General features: G+C 40.7%; 1 protein-coding gene across 2 annotated transcripts in view; it reads right to left on the bottom strand.

Moving 5' to 3' along the window:
• GAPVD1 (GTPase activating protein and VPS9 domains 1) overlaps positions 1 to 20,593 on the bottom strand; it is a 65,431-nt gene that overhangs the window by 20,144 nt on the left and 24,694 nt on the right. For both annotated transcript variants that reach the window (XM_026657241.2, XM_026657242.2), the window contains exons 2-7: positions 19,824 to 20,039; positions 16,719 to 17,562; positions 9,590 to 9,676; positions 8,332 to 8,466; positions 8,008 to 8,197; positions 3,492 to 3,652 (exon numbers count right to left, since the gene is read on the bottom strand). In XM_026657241.2, coding sequence (XP_026513026.1) covers positions 3,492 to 3,652; positions 8,008 to 8,197; positions 8,332 to 8,466; positions 9,590 to 9,676; positions 16,719 to 17,562; positions 19,824 to 20,039 — 1,633 coding nt within the window. The remainder of the gene's footprint in view (positions 1 to 3,491; positions 3,653 to 8,007; positions 8,198 to 8,331; positions 8,467 to 9,589; positions 9,677 to 16,718; positions 17,563 to 19,823; positions 20,040 to 20,593) is intronic.

The following is a 20,593-nucleotide window of genomic DNA, read 5'->3' as shown; positions in this document are numbered from 1 at the left end:
GTTAATTTACTACTTAAGTACTTAAAATGTCCAAGCAATCTTCTCTGAGATCCTTCCTGTCCCACAACAGCAGAAAGGCAGAAGATTCAGGAAGTGAACCATTGGCTAGGTAAGTGGTGGAAGGTTTTGTTAAACACTAGTCTAACTTCTGTTGGGAGAGGGATCCATATAGTTTGGATGGCCTCCACCTCAATAAAAAGGAAACAAATCTCCTTGGGGACAGGCTGGTTAGAGTAAATCAGGAGGTCATTAAACTAACAGCAAAAGGGGATGGTAAAAAGAGGGAAGAACTCATCACAAAATCAAGATGTTGAGAACAAAATTAATCAAGGAACCAAAGGACACGAAGAGACGAAATTCCTGAATTGCCTATACACCAATGCTAGGAGCCTGAAACGAACAAAAAGAATTGGAATTGCTCATTTGTGAGCATAAATTCAATCTATTTGGTATTACTGAAACCTGGTGGGATGTACCACACTATTGGAATGTTAAAATCAATGGTTATAACCTATTTAGGAAGGATCGAGTAGGCAAAAAGGGAGAGGGAGCGGCATTTTATGTCAAAAATGGCATTACCTGTTTCCGAGTCACAGATAACTCGGAAGAAAGTGATGTTGAATGATTATGGACCAATGTCCTAAGAGATAAAGCATAAGATGGGGTATTAGTTGGTGTCTGCTACAGACCACCAAATCACACTAGGGAACAGGATGATGGCCTCCTTACGTGCCTATCTATAAATTGTAGGCAAAAAAACGTGTATGATCAGGGGGGATTTCAATTTGAGTGTCATATGCTGAAGGTCTCATGCTGCCAGTACTAAAACATCCTTGGAAATTCCAAACATTATAGATGACAATTTCTTAACTTAAAAAGTATTGCATCCAAGACGTGGGAATTCTTTATTAGATCTTGTCTTAACAGATAAAGAGGACGTGACCACAGAACTAAAATTAATGGTAGCTTCGAGACAAGTGATCATTCCTTGATCACATTTATAATGTGCAGAATAAAGTCCAGACCAGCAATATATATACTTGGTGCTTTACTAGGGCCAAATTACAAAGCTGAAAACAATTATGAGCCAAATCAGCTGGGAGGAAGAATTTAATCAGAAAAGTGTGAATGATAATTGGGAATCATTTAAGAACATCTTACTGGACGCCCAAAAACTCACAATTAAGGAAGAACACCACACTAGTTAAAAAAGTGACCTTGTTCAGAGGGGAAGTGAAGGCGGCTATAAAAAAAATAATTAATAATAATAATAATAATAATAATAAACCAATGGAAGGAAAGGGAAGTTGACAGAAATGAATATACATCAGAAGTTAGAATTGTAAAAAACTGATAAGGGAAGTAAAGGAACCCAAGAATAAATATATGGCAAACAGCATTAAGGACAATAAGGAGTATTTAAAACATATTAGGAACAAAAAGAATCCTGACAAAGGTATTGGTCCATTACTAGATAGAAATGGTAGAATCATCAATAATAATGCAAAAAAACAGACAAGATAGTTTAATAAATATTTCTGTTCTTTATTTGGTGAAAAAACAGACGATATAGTCTCATCCAGGGCTTTAGAGTGGAGCCCGGAGCAGCTCCGGAGCAGAGGAGCTACAGGTTTTTGCCTGGAGCTGGAGCGGAGCCGGAGCACAGCTCTAAAGCCCTGGTATCATCATATGGTCATGATACCACTCCTTCCATTCCACTAGTATCTCTGCAGGATGTTAAACAGAAGCTACTAAAGTTAGACATTTTTAAATCAGCAAGTCCAGATAATTCTTTGATGCAAGAGTTTTGAAAGAGCTGGCTGAGGAGCTTGCTGGACCATTAATGATGATTTTCAATATGTCCTGAAACCTCCCCAGTTCTCCAAAGGGCCGTAAGATAGGTAATGTGCCAATTTTTAAAAAAAACAAACAGGATGACCTGGGCAATTACAGGCCTGCCAGCCAGACACTGATCCTAGTCTCAATTGAGATTTAAAGGAGGGCAATGTAATTAATGCAAGTCAACATGGGTTCATGGAAAATAGATTGTGTCAAACTAACTGGATATCTTTTTTTGATGAATTTACAAATCTGGTTGATAAAAGTAATAGTGTTGATGTAATATACTTAGACTTCTGAAAGGTGTTTGACTTGGCACCCCACAACATTTTAATAAAAAACTAGAACGATATATGGCACATGTTAAATGGATTAAAAATGGCTAAGTGACAGATCTCAAAATGTAACTGTAAACTGGGAATTCATTGAGAGGCTGTGTTTCCAGTGGGGTCCTGTAGGGATCAGTTCTTGGCCCTACGCTATTTAACATTTTTATCAATGACCTGGAAGAAAACAAACCCATCACTGATAAAGTTTGCAGATGACACAAAAATTGTGGGAGTGGTAAATAATGAAGATAGGTACTGAGTCAGATTATCTGGATTGCTTGGTAAACTGGGTGCATGAAAACAATATGTGTTTTAAAACAGCTAAATGTAAATGTATACATCTAGAAACAAAGGATGTAGGCCATACTTACAAAACGGGGGACTATCCTGGGAAGCAGAGACGGAAAAAAGATTTGGGGGGTCATGGTGGATAATCAGCTGAATATGAGCTCCAATGTGATGCTGTGAGCAAAAGAGCTAATGTGATCCTGGGATGGATAAACAGGGGAATCTTGATTAGGAAGACAGAGGTTATTTTACCTCTGTATTTGGCACTGGTGTGACTGCTGCTGGAATACTGTGTCCAGTTCTGGTGCTCACAATTCAAGGATGGTGATAAATTGGAGAGGGTTCAGAGAAGAGCCATGAGAAGGATTACAGGGTTAGAAAATATGCCTTATAGCGATGGCCTCAAAGAGAGCAATCTATTTAGATTAACACAGCCAGGGTTAAAGGATTACTTGATTACAATCTCTAAATATCTATATGCAGAACAAATATTTAAAAATGGGCTCTTCAATCTAGCCGAGAAAGATATAACATGATCTAGTGGCTAGATGTTGAAACTAGACAAATTCAGACTGAAAACAAGGCATAAAATTTTTCACAGTAAGAGTAATTAACCATTGGAACAATTTACCAAGGGGTGTACATGCTCCATCACTGGCAATTTTTAAACCAAGATCAGATGTTATTCTAAAATGTTCTAGGAATTATTTTGAGGAAGTTCTATGGCCTGTATACAGGAGGTCAATCTACATCACAATGGCCCCTTCTGGCCTTGGAATCTGAATGGAGGGCTCTGGCACACCCACCTACCTGTTTAATCTGGATGCTGTATTAATCATTACAAATAGAAATCAGTTGTGGTTTGGAGAATATTTGCTACACCTAAATACAGCGAAATAAATAAAGGGTTTTAGCCCTAATTCTCCAATTTAAACCTTGTCTTAGTTTGTCACAAACTTAGTATTATTTCATGGTCTGAATATACATTCTTCATTTCTCAAAGCATGTGATTTATATTTGACACCTTGTTCATACCTCATTTTCTGACATCATCCCCGGAGTAAGCTGCGGACCTGTTCCCAAAGAAATAACCAGTACTTCTTCTGGCTGAACTTCCTGTATAGAATCCTGGGAAGATCCTTCATGGTCTCCATGCTGGTCCATTGGAATATTTGATCTATTTCTGCTACGGGTAGCTAATGATGCATGTTAAAATACAGAGTGTTATGAAGGTTTTCAATATTTAAACTCTCAGAGTATCTACAAATGCTATACAAATACACAAGTGTGATGTTAGCGCATGCATATCAAAGAATGGGCAAAATGCAAAGTACAATTTACAACTTTCTGGAAAGGTGGAAATTGATACTGGGGATGTGCAAAACTGACACTGGGGCTATGTAATTATTTAAATATTGCACTACTGTGAAAATATCAGACTTGTAGCATAGTGGCTTAAGAAGCATATAATGTACCATGCTTCTCCATTAACCCCCAGATATTCCTGCCCGAGAAGGGCAGGACAGCTTTCCCTTTAGGTTCTCTGCACACATTCTTCCTTTGCAAGAGAGAGACTCCCCTCTGCTTCTGTACCATTGCAAAAACAGAGCACCACCACAAAGGCACTTTAGTTCCCATGTTTAAAATACCTTTTAAGTAGTGGTGGGTTTTTTCCCTACAAACTGCAGTCATGCCAACCTCACAGCCTCATGACCTAAAGGCACCTTACATTGATAAGAGATCTCCATTGCATTAAATAATAGGAAAATGCTCATCAAAAAGCACCAGGAGACCAAGACAAACAAATGAAGAACACCTGGAAAAGCAATTTTTTGCATTTGTGCAATGAACCATTTATGGGTTCTGCCTGGGCCCTTGCTGAATTCAACAAGCATGGAAACTTAAAGACCCTATTGTTACCAGCTAGAAGGGCATCAAGCTTCTTATGGCTAAGAAGTCTGTTCAGAAACAATGTAGAGCAGTGGTCCCCAACCTTTCTGTTGCAAATAGCACATTCATGTTCCCAGAAGAGCGTGGCGGGCTCTGGACGACCAGCTGCCGAAAAGCGGTGACATCGAGAAGCGCCGCCACTGAAATGCCGCCGAGAACAGCGGCATTTCGGCGGTGACACTTCTTGGCGTTGCTGCTTCTCGCGGCATTTCGGCGGCTGGTTGTCCTTCTCAGTAGGCGGGCGCACATAAATGCCCTGGCGGGCACACTGCATTGGGGACCACTGATGTAGAGGATAGATATGGGGGCGGGGGAAGGAGAAAGATGAAGTGGAGAGAGAATTTTTTTTTTTTTTTTTAAACTTGAATGTCTAAGCAACAGCTCCCCATTTAAAATTCTAATCTCCAAGACCTCTGACAAGATTGATTATTTAATGCTATGCACTAGGCCAGTGGTTCTCAAACTTTTGTTCTGGTGACCCCTTTCACATAGCACGCCTCTGAGTGCGACCCCCCCCTTATAAATTAAAAACACTTTTTATATATTTAACACCATAATAAATGTTGGAGGCAAAGCGGGGTTTGGGGTGGAGGCTGACAGCTCACAACCCCCCACCTAATAATCTCACGACCCCCTGAGGGGTCCTGACCCCCAGTTTGAGAACCCCTGCACTAGGCCATGAAGTAACTATGAGATTACAAATTAAGCTTTTTGGGGCATCATCTGCTACTACATGTTTGTATAGTGCCTAAAGCCCAGATCCTTAATAAGAACTGTTAGAGCACTACTTTAATAAGAACGGCCATACTGGGTCAGATCAAAGGTCCATTTAGCCCAGTATCCGGTTTTCCGATAGTGGCCAATGCCAGGTGCCCCAGAGGGAATGAACAGAACAGATAATCATCAAGTGATCCATCCCCTGTTGCCCATTCCCAGCTTCTGCCAAACGGAGGCTAGGGACACCATATAAATAAATAAAGCGTATCCCTTCAGCATTCACCAGCAAACTCTCTTGACTACACCCAGACATCAGTGATAGTTACTCAACGTATGTTAGCTGGTGCCCATCCCGGAATGCCTGCAAGAATAGGCAAAGAATTCATAGGAGACACACAACTCTCACTGTAAGGGAAGGCACACAGGCAGCAATTCAGACAGTGCTGTTTAGAGCAGCTACCTGAACTCTTACTTAAAAACAAACCAACAAATAAAACTTTCTAGCCAAATGTACAGCACTACAAAAGAATTAAGGCCCTGCATCCCATGAGTTGCTGAGCACTTTCCAATACAGTCAACAGAAGCAAGAGGCACACAGCCCCTTGCACGACTAGGTTCTAAAGCAGCATTACTGAAGGCTTTCAATGTTTTGTAGAGTAAACCTTTTATTAGGGCGTTTAAAACAGTTTTGGACTTTATTGGGCAAGTCCTTTTCGGTGTACACTAGATGGAATGTGTCAAACACTTATAAGCAAAAGCTGGTAAGCCCTTATTCTTTTTACCTCTTGGGCATGCTAATTTATAATTTTTGTGATGGCATAAAGAAAATGGAAAATGCCACTCTAAGCCTGGCCTAGGATGGTTCTACCCTGTTCAGAGGAGGTGCTGGTAACAGAAATAAGTCATTCAGAACAGTGGTATGCCACACCTTGCACTGGAGAGCCACTCAGCAAGAACTACTGCAGGAAGTCACACACAAAAAAATCACAAACCTGAAGACCCGATGTTACATCATCAGGAACTGACAAACACATGGCAAAGCAAAATCATAACACCATCCTGATTACTTTGTGGTTCTCTAACTCCTTTTAATATCATCTTCTCTTCCTCTCCCCATTCTGGACACCTTGGAGAAAGAGTCAAGGACCTGAAGTTCCTTATCTTATCTAGGGGCTGGCAGCATGGCATCAATTTCCTCAGTTGAAACATGGGAGCTGAGGCCAAATGTGCAACTTGAGAGTTAAATTTTTACCTTCAATTATCATGCATCAAAGGGAGAGTAGGCTTTTTAGGTTACTACATTTTTCTAGCTATTTAAGTAGGAATTGGCCTTCGTAATGGAACAAACAAAGAAGCCTGGCACAAAGCAAATTAAAGACAAGCATGAGAAGCATGGTTTTATGAAGTGAATAGAAGTTTTGCATAGATGAAGAAGGGAAAGAGTCCATTACCCACCAAATGGGGTTACTAGATTAATGTGAGCTGAGAGATTGGTGGTAGAAGTATCCCAGGCAGTAATGGCTGCCAACTGTTGTCCTGGGTTTCGACAGCATTAAACAGAAACAAAATCAAGCCTTTGAACAACAAAAATATTTTAAACTGTAAAATAAATACAAACAAGTTGTTACGTCACTAATGTAAACTTAGAATAGCAGTTGTGCACAGAGAGGTAAGGATAACTCATGGTACCAAAATGAGGTTTTAGTAATTGCTACCTTTAATTTACTATTTTAAGTATAAATATTTTTGCCCTATGTTACAGATAAATACCAAGCTCTTTTTCTACTGAATACCAATATTCCAATCATATAAGTAAACACTAGAACAGAGTGCAATACTTTAGGATCTAGAGGAAAAAAGTGTCACATTTTGAGCTGGGATATTTTTGAGCTGAAAAGGTATAAGATCATGAAATTCTATGCTTCAGAAGAGAATGCGCTACATTACATCAGTAGCCAGATTTAAGACAGCATAATTACAAGGCAATCTCCCCTCTTACACTGCTTAGCACTTTTTTAGCATTATCTTCAATGGATCCCCCTTCCTCCCATTTTCCATACTGGTGTTGCCAAATGTCTGCACCCTGACTTTCTTCCCCACTCCACTCTCATTGCTTGAGTGATCATCTCCACTCTCATCACCTCCACGGTGATGATTTAAATCTACCTCCCCATGCCTAACCTCTCCCCAACTGACCAGATTCCCATCTCTTCCTGTCTCTCCAGCATTTTATTGCAAAGACTCTGCCACTTCTCTAAATATTGCAAAACCTGAACATCTGTCTTTTCTTCTACTTTCTCCTCATATTCAAACCCTCTCTGTATCAATGTTGACAACTGCACTATCCTCACCACCACTCACTCTCTCCTATCCACTGGCCTGCATCATTTCACTAACATATGCTGATTAGATTATATTAAGTCTACATTACATGCGAACTAGGAACCCTACAACTTCATTTACTATATGAATACACTAAAATTCAGTCTGGTCTAAGAGGTGTAAGTAGGAGTAAAGGAAAAATTACACTATGAATTGGAACTATTAAATTATCAAATATTCTTCCAAGGAAAGTGGTGGCAACATCATTTGGGAAATTTCAAACTTGACTAGACAAGGTACTAGAAAAAAAATATGGTAAAAGTACAGTCCTGCTAGAGTGGTTACACCAGAAAGATGATCCAACAGATATTTTCATTACATAAAGTCTGATTCAATGACAACTATGCTACACACAAACACACACACAGTGGAAGTGGTATGAAGAAAACTTAAGCATATCCTACAAGAGGACTGAAGAAATGCTGAAGAAGTGTACACAGGGTGCAGGAAAGCCTATGAACAAAAAGCTTTTGCAGTAAGAATTTCTCTCAATCTTCCTCACCTATAGGCAGTCGATTTTTTTTGTTAGCTGGGGTAGTTGCAGGGGAGAGTTGTGGGGTATTGTAAGGAGTCATTTCAAGGCTGCTACTTTTCCCGGGTTTGTTCTGGGGTAAGTTTGCCAACAAGTTTTCCAGAGCCATCCGATCTTCCTTCAGTTGGTCACTTGACATTACATTTCGCATAAAACCAACCTACAAAATTAGAGAGTTTGTATAATTAAGAAGGGAGCATGAAACTACATATTAACCTACTACACCCACTTATCTCTCTCTCCTGCAAGTATGTGCAGGAAAATATTACTCCTATTGAAGAACCAGGATATTACCAGATTAATAAGTTGGCTGTATGTCATATAAACCACAGTCCTACTCAACCCTTCTAGAAGGTTAACTGAGGACATCGGAGGGGTTTCCACAGCACGCCCACTAATAACAACATCCAGGAAAGCAGCAACACAGCTCTGAAAGGAGAAGACATAGGTTTTTTTAGTGAATGGTTTCAAATTTTAGAGCTACAGAAGAACACAAAGGTACAAGAGGTATATACATAATTTACATGGGAATATCAGTTTTGCTGCTTCTTATATGTATAGCAAATCAAACATCTTTTAGACAATGAAGAGTAAGTACAAAATTATGCAAAAAATTTAGAGTTCCCTTCACTCCACATCTGCATTTGTTTAAATAGATTCTGTAGTCCTCAATATTTAAGTACAGTTTTAAAAATGCTGTTATGCAGTGGCACTAGATGACTTAAACTAGCTCACAGTAATGAACTTGTATTTAAATTGTTCCTTCCTCAGGAACCAGCTGAGCATAGCTTACAAGTGAAACAAAATTATAGGGGACAGGGATAGGCAAGTAAGGGAACTGTCAATTTAAAAGTCACATCTGGCTCAATGTTTACCTAGGTTTCATTACAAGTAGCAAGAGAGATTGAAAGAAATGAGCAAAAAAGTTTGTTAGTTTGCTTTTTGCATTTGACAGCACATTGCGTAGTTAGTTTCGCTGTTTCCTCCGTAGAGTCAGTTCCCCTAGTGTGTGTGCATCCTTCATACGTTAAGAAAGGAGAGTAAACAATTTACTAAAAAGGGCGGGGGGTGAGGAGGAAGAGAGAGGAAATGAGGCAAAAAATTGACAGGAAGATCCATGGGCAGGTGTGCAAATTTTTTTTTTTAAATTGACTACATGGTGTCCCCTTAAATGAAAAGTAGTTTATGCTAAATTCAGCAGAGAAAATTATAAAAAAAAAAATATCACTTTGTATCTGTTTTAGAAAGTGCCATATTTTGACGTTTTGTTAATGTTGTCATTTAAGCAACAAGGTAGTGTGCGTCTAGTAGTCAGGAAGCATGACTCCAAGTTCTATTCCCAGCTCTGACCCTGACTGTATGTGACCATACAGATGTCACTTAACCTGTACCTCAGTTTGCCTACCCATAAATTAGATGTACTGCTCACCTACCTCATAAGAGGGCTGTGAAGCTTATTTGTTTGTGAAGTGCTTTGAGATTCTCAGATGAGAGGGGCTACAGAAAGGCAAAGTGTCAAATATGTACAGATGTACTGTTTTGTGACTCTTACTTTGTCAAATTTGCCAAGGTTGCTCTTCATGTGCGGATCTCCCTCTTCAGAACCTGTCATTGCCAACTGCTGCAAAAGTCTCCCGACCTAAAATGGAAAAAGAACACTTTAGGCAAATATTTCAGCAACCATAACAGAACAACAAGATAGATTGTAATACAGGAATCAAATGAGAAAGCTCTTCCATTTTAAACTACTATTTTTAATTTACATATAAACTTTCCCAGAGTTACTTTTGGGGCTAAAATTTCTCATACTTGTTCTTAGGCCCGAAGTAAAACATTCTATGTGGAAATATACTCAGTCCTGCCATGAGTGCAGGGGACTAGACTAGATGATCTCTCGAGGTCCCTTTCGGTCCTATGATTGTATGAAAGTTTCACTAAAAGCTATTTGAGTTATCTAAACAGGAAGAGTATTTTCTTCTATTAAGAAAACTGTACTTTTTTTTGCTCCCAACTCAAAGGCTGCTTTGTTTTAATTCCATCTTTCATTCAATGAACAAATGTATAATAGTACCTTATTTGAAATTATTTCATTATTTGTAAAAGAAATCCTAGCCAGTTGTTTGAATATTGCATGCGAAGCCGTTATTTTCCATATGTTTTTAAGCCTATGCTGGAGTATTAGGCTCTGATTCTTCACAGGAAATATGGAAGGGATGAGGGTTGAACCTAGAGGTCTTAGACCTGAAGATTTTTAAAGGCCATGTAAATTTTGCTAGACACACATGGAAAAAACACAAACCTCTGACTCAGTTTGTACACTGCTTAACATCTTTTTCCTGAAAAATAACCCTCCATAACCGGTCACCAAGAGGTTTATAAAATTGTGAGTCCTATAAAAATATACAAAAAATGATATCACAGGTGTATAAGTGATCCCTTGTTTTACAGCAGCATCTAAAGATCCCAGTCAGGATTAAGGCCCCCTTCTGCTATGCATTGTGCAAACATAGTAAAACACTCTCCCTGCTCTACAAAACTTACTGAAATGAATTTCATCAGTCAGTATATCAGTTACACTTACATACACTGATGCCATGTTTTGCCTCATGTACAAGGAACATGCAGTAGTTTTTTTAGTCAAATGAGTGCTATTTAATACCACTAATGAATATTAAGTTCCCAAAACATTTGCACAAAGACAATAAATTCTGTCACCTGAAGGCATATTCTAAAGTGTTAATACAGCGAGTAGTTGCCCAATAAGCAACATGATGTACATCCATTCAGAGGACAAAAGAGACAGACATTTAGCAGAAGTGCTAAATGACTTTGTTTCAATTTTCACCAAAAAGTTTAGTAGCAATTGGACATCTAACGTAGTGAATGCCAGTGAAGATTAGGTAGGATCAGAGGCTAAAATAGGGAAAGAACAAGTTAAAAATGACTTAGACAAGTTAGATGTCTTCAAGTCACCAGGGCCTAATGAAATACATCTTAGAATACTCACGGAGCTGTCTGAAGGGATATCTGAGCCATTAGCAATTATCTTTGAAAAGTCATGGAAGATGGGAGAGATTCCAGAGGACTGGAAAAAGGCAAATATAGTGCCAAGCTAAAAAGGGGGAATAAAGACAACCTGGGGAATTACAGACCAGTCATCTTAACTTCAGTACCCAGAAAGATAATTAAGCAAATAATCAAGCAAGCAATTTGCAGACACCTAGAAGGTGATAAGTAACAGTCAGCATGGATTTGTCAAGAACAAATCATGTCAAACTAACCTAATAGCTTTCTTTGACAGGGTAACAAGCCTTGTGGATGGGGGGAAAGTGGTAGATGTGGTATATCTTGACTTTAAGTAAGGCTTCTGATACTGTCTCGCCTGACCTTCTCATAAACAAAGTAAGGAAACACAACCTAGATGGAGCTACTATAAGGGTGGGTGCATAACTGGTTGGAAAACCATTCCCAGAGGGTAGTTATCAGGGGTTCACAGTGAAGCTGGAAGGGCATATCGAGTGGGGTCGCACAGGGATCAGTTCTGGATCTAGTTCTGTTCAATATCTTCATCAATGATTTAGATAATGGCATAGGGAGTACACTTATAAAGTTGCAGACAATACCAAGCTGAGAGGGGTTGCAAGTGCTTTGGAGGATAGGATTAAAATTCAAAATGATCTGGACAAATTGGAGAAACTGTCTGAAGTAAATCAGATGAAGTTCAATAAGGACAAATGCAAAGTACTCCTCTTAGAAGGAACTATCAGTTGCACACAACAAAATGGGAAATGACTGCCTAAGAAAGAGTACTGTGGAAAAGGATCTGGGGGTCATAGTGGATAACAAGCTAAATATGAGTCAACAGTGTTGATTGTTGCAAAACAGGGGGGGGGGGGGGGGAAATAATAATAATGGAAGGATTACCAGGAGGGTTGTAAGCAAGATGTGAGAAGTAATTCTTCCGCTCTATTCTGCGCTGATACAGCTTCAACTGGAGTATTGTGTCCAGTTCTGGGTGCCACATTTTGGGAAGTATGTGGACAAATTAGAGAGTCCAGAGAACAACAACAAAAAAGATTAAAGGTCTAGAAAACATGACCTATAAGAAGAGATTGAATAGGACAAGAAGCAGTGGTCTTAAAATGCAGAAAGGGCTGTTTAGGTTAGACATTAGGAAAACTTCCTAACTGTCAGGGTAGTTAAGCACTGAAATAAATTGTCTAGGGATGTTGTGGAATCTCCATCATTGGAGATTTTTAAGAGCCCGTTAGACAAACACCTGTCAGGGATGTTCTAGATAAGACTTAGTCCTGCCTGGAATAGAGGGGACTGGACTAGAAGACCTCTCGAGGCCCCTTCCAGTCCTACAGTTGTATGAAATTCTATTATTTCAGTTAGTGCAGATTAGCAAAAAATACAAATATGCTAGCAAAAGTGGAAGGGTATTAAAATTCACAAGCGCTGCTAGACCAGTTTTACAAATATTTATACTTTACAGCTCTCACCCTTATAAAAGCAGGTGTATTGCCTTTTAAAGCAGAGTTTAGATGTTTGCTATATATTTCTCAACTTCAACAGCGGCAATCAAAAACATCAATAAATGTCTTTTAAAACTCAACATTTTAAAACAAATGGGTATTCAAGCTTTAAAATTTGCCTCTTCAGAATCATAATAGCAGAAATATTTTTATATCAGTATTCATCATCTTATCCCTAGTAAAACCAGTAAAAATACTTTAACAATAGCCCCAATAAATGCTTAGAAGATCTCAGATATGAGGATAGTTTAAAAAATCCTCTACAGTCCTTTGCAACCTAAGGTTTGAAGGAAAGCTGACAGGTGTGAAGCAGAACGTAGTTCAGGCAGAAAAATCCCTTTGGAATGAATTTATTAAAGGGGGATCTCTATGTCCTAGTAAAGACGATAGGAAAGAATTTGGTAAAGTATAGACAGGAGCTAGTAAGGAACAGTCAAATGCAAAAGAGCCCCATTTAAATACAAAATGTACAAGTGTTTATATACAACTGCTAGATATCTAAATACAAAGATGGATGAACTACAATGCCTGGTATTAAATGAGGATATTGATATAAATAGGCATCACAAAAACTTAGTGGAAGGAGGATAACTGATGGGACATGGTAATACCCTGATTCAAAATATACAGGAATGACAGTAGGTCATACCGATGGGGCACTCTATGTGAAAGAAAGCACAGAGTCAAAGTAAAAATCTTAAATGAATAACACTGCCCCATAGAATCTCTCTGGATAGAAATTCCATGGTTGAACAATAAGTGTATAGCTGTAGGAATATACTACCAACCACCTGATCAGGATGGTGATGGTGATTGTGAAATGCTCAGGGAGAGGCTACAAAGAGGCTATAAAGGCAGAAAACACAATAATAATGGGGGATTTCAATTATTCTCATATTGACATGGTACATGTCACCTCAGGAAGGAATGGAGAGAAAAATTTCTAGACACCAAGGAGTAGCTTGTCCTGGTACCTACAAGGGGCGAGGCAAGTCTTGATTTAGTCATAAGTGGAGAATAGGATATGGACAGCAGTTAAATATAGTTGAACTGCTCAATAACAGAGACCATAATGTAGTTAAATTTAACATCCTTGTAGAGGAAAAAATGCCAAATAACCCCACCACAGTCGAATTTAACTTCAAAAAGGGGAACTGTACAATAATGAGGAAGTTAGTTAAACAGAAATTAAAAGGAACAGTCACAAGGGTGAAACACCGGCAAACTACAGGGAGACTATTTAAAAACACCATAATAGGAGGCTCAAACAAAACGTATACCCCAAATTTGAAAAACAAAGAACAGAACAGTAATAACAAAAAATGCCACCATAGCTAAACAGTGAAGTAAAAAGAAATAAGAGGCAAAAAAGGTATCCTTTAAAAATTGGAAGTCAAATCCTAGTGAGGAAAATAGAAAGGAGCATAGACTCTGGCAAGTCAATTATAAAGCAGGCCACGAAAGAATATGAAGAGCAACTAACTCAAGACACAAAAACTGACAACAAAAAAAGTTAACTACATCAGAAGTAGGAAGCCTGCCAAAACAATCAGTAGGGCCACTGTATGATTGAAGTGCTAAAAGAGCGCTCCAGGAAGACAAGGCTGTTGCAGCAAAGCTAATTAATTCTTTGCATTGTCTTAACTGCAGAGGATATGGGGGAGATCCCCACACACAAGCCATTCTTTTCAGGTAACAAATCTGAGGAACTGTCCCAGATTCAGGTGTCAATAGAGGAGGCTGGAACAAACAGATGAATACCATCTGGTCCTGGTGACTTATTACTATTAATTTTATCAAAGAGTTCTGAAGGAAGTCCAATACGAAATTGAAGAACTACTAACTGTGGTACATAACTCATTGCTTAAAATCAGCCTCTGTACCAGATGACTGGAGGGTAGCTAACGTCACATCAATTTTTTAAAAAGCTCCAGAGGCAATCCTGGCAATTACAGGCCAATAAGCCTAACTTCAGTACCAGGCAAACTGCTTGAAACTATAGTAAAGAACAGAATTATCAGACACATGCAGGAGCTTTGGAGCTGTGCTCCGGCTCCGCTCCAGCTCCAAGTAAAAACCTGCAGCTCCACTGCTCCGGAGCTGCTCTGCGCTCCAGCTCCGGGCTCCGCTCCAAAGCCCTGGACACATGGATGCTTTTGTAAAGGGAAATCATGCCTCACCATTCTATTAGAACAACCAGACGGGGTCAACATGCATGTGGACAAGGGGGATCCAGCTGATAAGCATACCTGGACTTTGAGAAAGCCTTTGATAACATCCCTCACCAAAAGCTCTTAATCAAACTAAGTAGTTATGGAATAAGAGGGAATGGTTCTCTCATGGATCAGTAAGTCGTTAAAAGATAGGAAACACAGGGTAGGAAAAAACAGTCAGTTTTCACAATAGTGTGAAGTAAATAGTGGGGTCCCCCAGGGATCTGTCCTGGGACCTATACTGCGGAAAAGGGGGTGAATCATGGGGTTGCAAAATTTGCAGATGATACAAAATTACTCAAGATAGTTAAGTCCAAAGCCGATTGTGAAGAATTACAAAGGGATCTCACAAAACTGGGTGCCTGGGCAACAAAATAGCAGATGAAACTCGATGTTGCTAAGTGAAAAGTAATGCACACGGGAAAAAATAATCCCAACTATACATTAAAATGATGGGGTCTAAATTAGCTGTTACCACTCAAGAAAGATCTTGGAGTCATCATGGATAGTTCTCTGAAAACATCCACTCAGTGTGCAGCGCCATCAAAACAAACAAACAAACAAACAATGTTAGGAAATGTAAGACAGATAATAGATCCTATAAATCCATGGTACGCCCATACCTTGAATACCAGGTGCAGTTCTAGCCGCCCCATCTCAAAAAACATACTAGAATTGTGAAAAGTACTGAGCAGGGCAACCAAAATGACTGGGGTATCCAACATCTTCCAGATTATTCAATTTAGAAAAGAAACAACCGAGAGGGAATATAGCAGAGGTCTATAAAATTGCGAAAGGCATGGAGAAAGTGAACAGGGAAGTGTTTTATTTACACCTTCACAGAACACAAGAATTAGGGGTCACGTGATGAAATTAATAGGCAGCAGGTTTAAAACAAACAAAAGGAAGTATTTCTTCACACAACACACACAGTCAACATATGGAACTCATTGCCATGGGATGCTCTGAAGGCTAAAAGTACAGTAATTCCCCACTTAACGTTGTAGTTATGTTCCTGAAAAATGCTACTTTAAGCAAAACGATGTTAAGTGAATCCAATTTCCCCATAAGAATTAATGTAAGGGGGGGGGGTTAGGTTCCAGGGAAATTTTGCTTGGTTGAGATGGTGGAGTCAGAGGGTGGGATATTTCTCAGGGAATGCCTTACTGCTAAATGATGAACTAGCACTCGTCTGAGCCCACAAGGGTTAACACATTGTTGTTAATGTAGCCTCACGCTCTACAAGGCAGCAGGAATGGAGGGAGGAGAAACAGCATGCAGAGAGTGACAGACCATGTGCGTGTGAGACACACACGCACTGCCCCTTTAAGTACGCTGACCCCACTCTAAGTACTCTACCTTTCTAAGTAGATCAGCAAGTTGAGACAGCAGCTGCTGCCAGCATGCTCCCTCAGTCCTGAGCCCTGTCATGTCCCACCCGCTCTGTGAAGATGGGGGGCAGGAGCGGGCGGACACCTTGACATTAGCACCCCTCTTCTCCTCCCCTCCCCCCCGCCCTCGCACAGCAAGCAGGAGACTCCCGGGACCAGCTCCAAGGCAGAGGACAGGAGCAGCACACGGCAGCGGGGGGAGGGACAGCTGAACTGCCCAGCAACTGATAGCCTGCTGGGTGGCTTAAAAAAGAATGAGACAAATTAATGGAGAATAGGTACATCAATGGCTATTAGCCAAGATGGTCAGGGACACAACTCTATGCTCCTGGTGTCCCTAAACCTCCAACTGCTAAAAGCTGGGACTGGATGACAGGATACATCATTCAAAATTGCTCTGTTCATTCCCTCTCAAGCTTCTGTCATTGGACACTGATGGAAGACAAAATACTGGGCTAGATGGACCACTGGTCTGACCCAGTACGGCCGTTCTTATCTGGTCTCATTTGTTTAGAGTAACATAAAAAAGGAAGTCATACCTGCATCAGATTAAATCTTGCCACCTCGTTTATTGGGGCATCAGAAATTATTCCATACTGTTCTGGGTTGACAACTGCAGGACAAATGAAACATGCAAGCAGAAGATCCGTGCACATTGCTCGCACCTCCCCACCCTCCAGCCGGTCTACACAGGAGAGTGTTTTGTACATTTGTGATAAAATCCATCTCAAGCTATGCGGAAAGCAGTATGTGTTCTGCTTGAGATAACCAATGAATTTGTTCACCAAAGCCACTAACTTAGCCTCATTGGAATCCACCATTTCTTGGACTTTTTGTTTGAACCTTTCAGTGCCTTTCTCCCCAAAGAGTTTTTCCTGTTGTGCGGGAGAGAACCTCTCGATCAATTTGTTTGCATCTGTTTCTAGGTGGTCTTCATCTTCCACCAGCAGCTGCATGATTGGCTCATGCAATGTTGCAGTGAGGAAGAGTTTTGCAGAAAAGAGTCCTTCAGAAAAAAGTTTGAATAAAATGCTGAATGCACAGGTGCCTCTCCTCAAAAGCCGTCTGGGATTGTCGCTTTCCTTTAGTTCGAATTCTATCAAGTAACGCAAAACTTGAAGGAGGTAGCTCTCATCTTCCTGCATGATGCAATTGCCATAGATGGAGGTAAAGACTGTGTAAATAACACTGTGTGTGTTGTCCTGGTTGAGTTTCTCTCCAGCAACCAGAGAGGAAGCAATAAGCCTAGGGTTCTCTCTCAACCTGTTGAGGAATTCTCCATAAGCAGTCTCTTGAAATCCCAACTGCTTGTACCCATCAACGAACTGTGTGTCCTCCAAGACTTTGGCATGCTGGCAGCATTCAGCAGGAGAAGCTTCAGCACTTCAGAGAAAAAACAGTGAAATAATTCAATTATTTGTAACAGGGCTGTCAAACGATTACAAAATTAATTGCGATTAATCACAAGATAAAAAAAGTCCCGATTAATTGTAGTTTTAATCATACTGTTAAACAATAATAGAATAGAATAGAATACCATTTATTTAAATATTTTTGGATGTTTTCTATATTTTCAAATATACGGATTTAAATTACAACACAGAATACAAAGTGTACAGTGCTCACTTTGTATTATTTTTTATTACAAATATTTGCGTGTGTGTGTGTGTTGGGGGAGCACTGTCTCTTTAAACGGAGCACTCAGAAACTTTAATGCTTTTTTCAGCCAGCAGCAGTTGCTGTTGGCAGCACTCACTCCTGAGCCAGCAGCAGACAGGCTCTCCCTGATCCCCCACCTCAGCTCAGTGGCGACTGGGTACACGGGCAGGAGGGGGATACCCCAACATAGGCCCTTCACCCCCACTTTGTGCAGCAGACAGGAGGCAGGCTCCCGGTCCGGAGCAGGTTGGCCAAGAGCAGCAGTGGAGCACAGGTATCCCTGTCCCAGAGCCATGTAGCAGCTTCCCCGCTCCCCCCAACCCCTTCCAGCACAGCGCCCTGGGCGGTAGCCTCCCTTGCACACCCCTAAGGCCGGGGTCTTCTCTCCTCCTCCCCCGGAAGGTGTTTAACCAGCTCTCCCAAATTGCCCGCAGTCTCTTCTCCCTGTCCGCCTTCTGCCCACTGGCACAGGCAATGCCTACCTCCCCGCCGCCACCGCATCCCATCTCCAGAGACATAAGATTAAGGCTCATTTAAAAAAATAACATGTTAATTTGTTTTGAGTTAATTGCATGCGGTAACTGCGATTAATCGACAGCCCTAATTTTTAATAGACAATTAAATCTAAAAGCAGCAGCATTCTGAATCTATTACTAGGAGCTCTAGACCAATGGTTTTCAAACTTTTTTCTGGGGACCCAACTGAAGAAAACTGTTGATGCCCCCGACCCAATGGAGCTGGGGATGAGGGGCTCGGAGTGTGGGAGGGGGCTCCGGGCTGGGGTAGGGGGTTGGGGTGCAGGAGGGGATCAGGGTTCTGGGCTGGGAGTGCAGGCTCTGGGGTAGGGCCAAGGATGAGGGTTTTGGGGTGCAGCAGGGGCTCCGGGGTGGGGCAGGGTGCAGGAGGGGGTCAGGGCTCTGGGGGTGCAGGCTCGGGATGAGGGGCTTGGGGTACAGGAAGGGGTTCTGGGGGGCGCTCACGACTGGGGCAGGGGATTGGGGCACAAGGTTGGGGCACGGGGTTACCTCTGGCGGCTCCCGGTCAGCGGCACAGCTGGGGTGCAGATGCAGGCTTCCGGCCTGTCCTGGCACCATAGACCACGCTGCGCCTGAAGCAGTCAGCAGCAGGTCCGGCTCCTACGCAGAGGTGCGCAAGCGGCTCCGCACAGCTCTCGCCCGCAGGCACCGCGCCTCTCCCTCCCCCCCAGCTCCCATTGGCTGGTAACTGGCCAGTGGGAGTTTGGAGCCAGTGCTTGGGGCGGGGGCAGCGCACGGAGCCCCGTGGCCCTCCCACCTAGAAGCCGGACCTGCTGCTGGCCGCTTCCAGGGCGCAGCGCGGTGTCGGAACAGGTAGGCACTAGCCTGCCTTAGCTGGGCAGCACCACCAACGGGACTTTTAACGTCCCATTCAGCTGTGCTGACCAGAGCGACCCAGTGCCTTACGTGCCGCAACCCAGTACTGGGTTGCGACCCGAACTTTGAAAAATGCTGCTCTAGACAATAGAGTAAAAAATACACTGCAAGAATTTTTCCTTTAAAAAAAAAAAAAAAAAAATTTAAAAGCATTAACACCTAAAAACTTTATTGTAAGTTTAAAAAAAAAAATTGTGAACATTAGTCAATGTATGAGCTTCATTACAACAACAAATTTGAGTGTTTAATAATAAAAACATAATTTCTTACTATGAACTACCAATCAGAAGGGATGCAACATATATACACACACACAAAGGTCAAAAATAAATAAATAAACAAAATTTAAAAAGGTAGAGTGTTTGAACTACCAGGAGTCACATCATATTTAAGAGCAAATCTGACACAACTCAGACTTCCTGTTTTAGAATAATTTTTAGAATGGTTTTATAGCCATTAAAATTTTATCATTAGAATCACCTGCTGTGCTCAATATACAGTATGAAAAGAATCACGGAATTCTTTTAATTCACAAGAGTTTAGGAGTTCAATTTCCCACAAAGCATTTATCACCTTGTTATGATAAGTCTGTCCAAGTTAATCCTTTGCTGCTTGGAAATCCATGCTGTGTGGTACAGTTTCTCAGCTGTCTTCAATACATCTGCATTTAATCTCTGAATAAGTTGCTTTTCTGAGTTTACATAGAGTCGTTCCTGCTTGAGGTGATGAGCCAGAGTGTGAATATCCAGCTTCACCATCTTTGAGGGTGAGAGGACTACACAGTACTCACTGCAAAAGGAAAAATACATGAAGAATTTCACATTATATAGAGCTGCTATTTTTTAAAACTCCAACAGACAAAAAGAATTTGAATACTGAAAAGTTATCAAAAACTTCTTGATAAAATTTAAGAACCAGTGATAATTGTAAGTTTATGACTTACTGTATTTACAGTACCTACCTATCTTTGATCCCTATTTTCCTCATGGATCCCTACTTTCTTCCTGGACTGTATTTTCTAAATGGACAACGAACCTAATTCTCAGTTACTGAAGGACAATCTCCACTCATTGATATATTTTGCTTTCCACAACCAAATCTCTGTACAACTTTTCATGAGGGATGTAGCCGAGTACTCGGATTCTAATATCTAAACTGTATTGTTAAATCTATTCACCTCAATTTGGGTTATTGCTGATTATGTACTCTATGTATCATATGACTTTAAAAACAAACTTTGTATTTGTGGACAATCTAAACACTCTACCCAGATGTACAGACACTTTTCTGAACCTATGTATTCTATAATTTTTTTAACATTAGCTTTTAATAAAAATTTTAAA

This window comes from Terrapene carolina, unplaced genomic scaffold (assembly GCF_002925995.2).
Source record: "Terrapene carolina triunguis isolate 2854851 unplaced genomic scaffold, T_m_triunguis-2.0 Scaffold238, whole genome shotgun sequence".
NCBI classification, from domain to species: domain Eukaryota; kingdom Metazoa; phylum Chordata; order Testudines; family Emydidae; genus Terrapene; species Terrapene triunguis.
The sequence above is the reverse complement of the archived record's forward strand: the minus strand, read 5'-3'. Positions and strand labels throughout refer to the sequence as shown.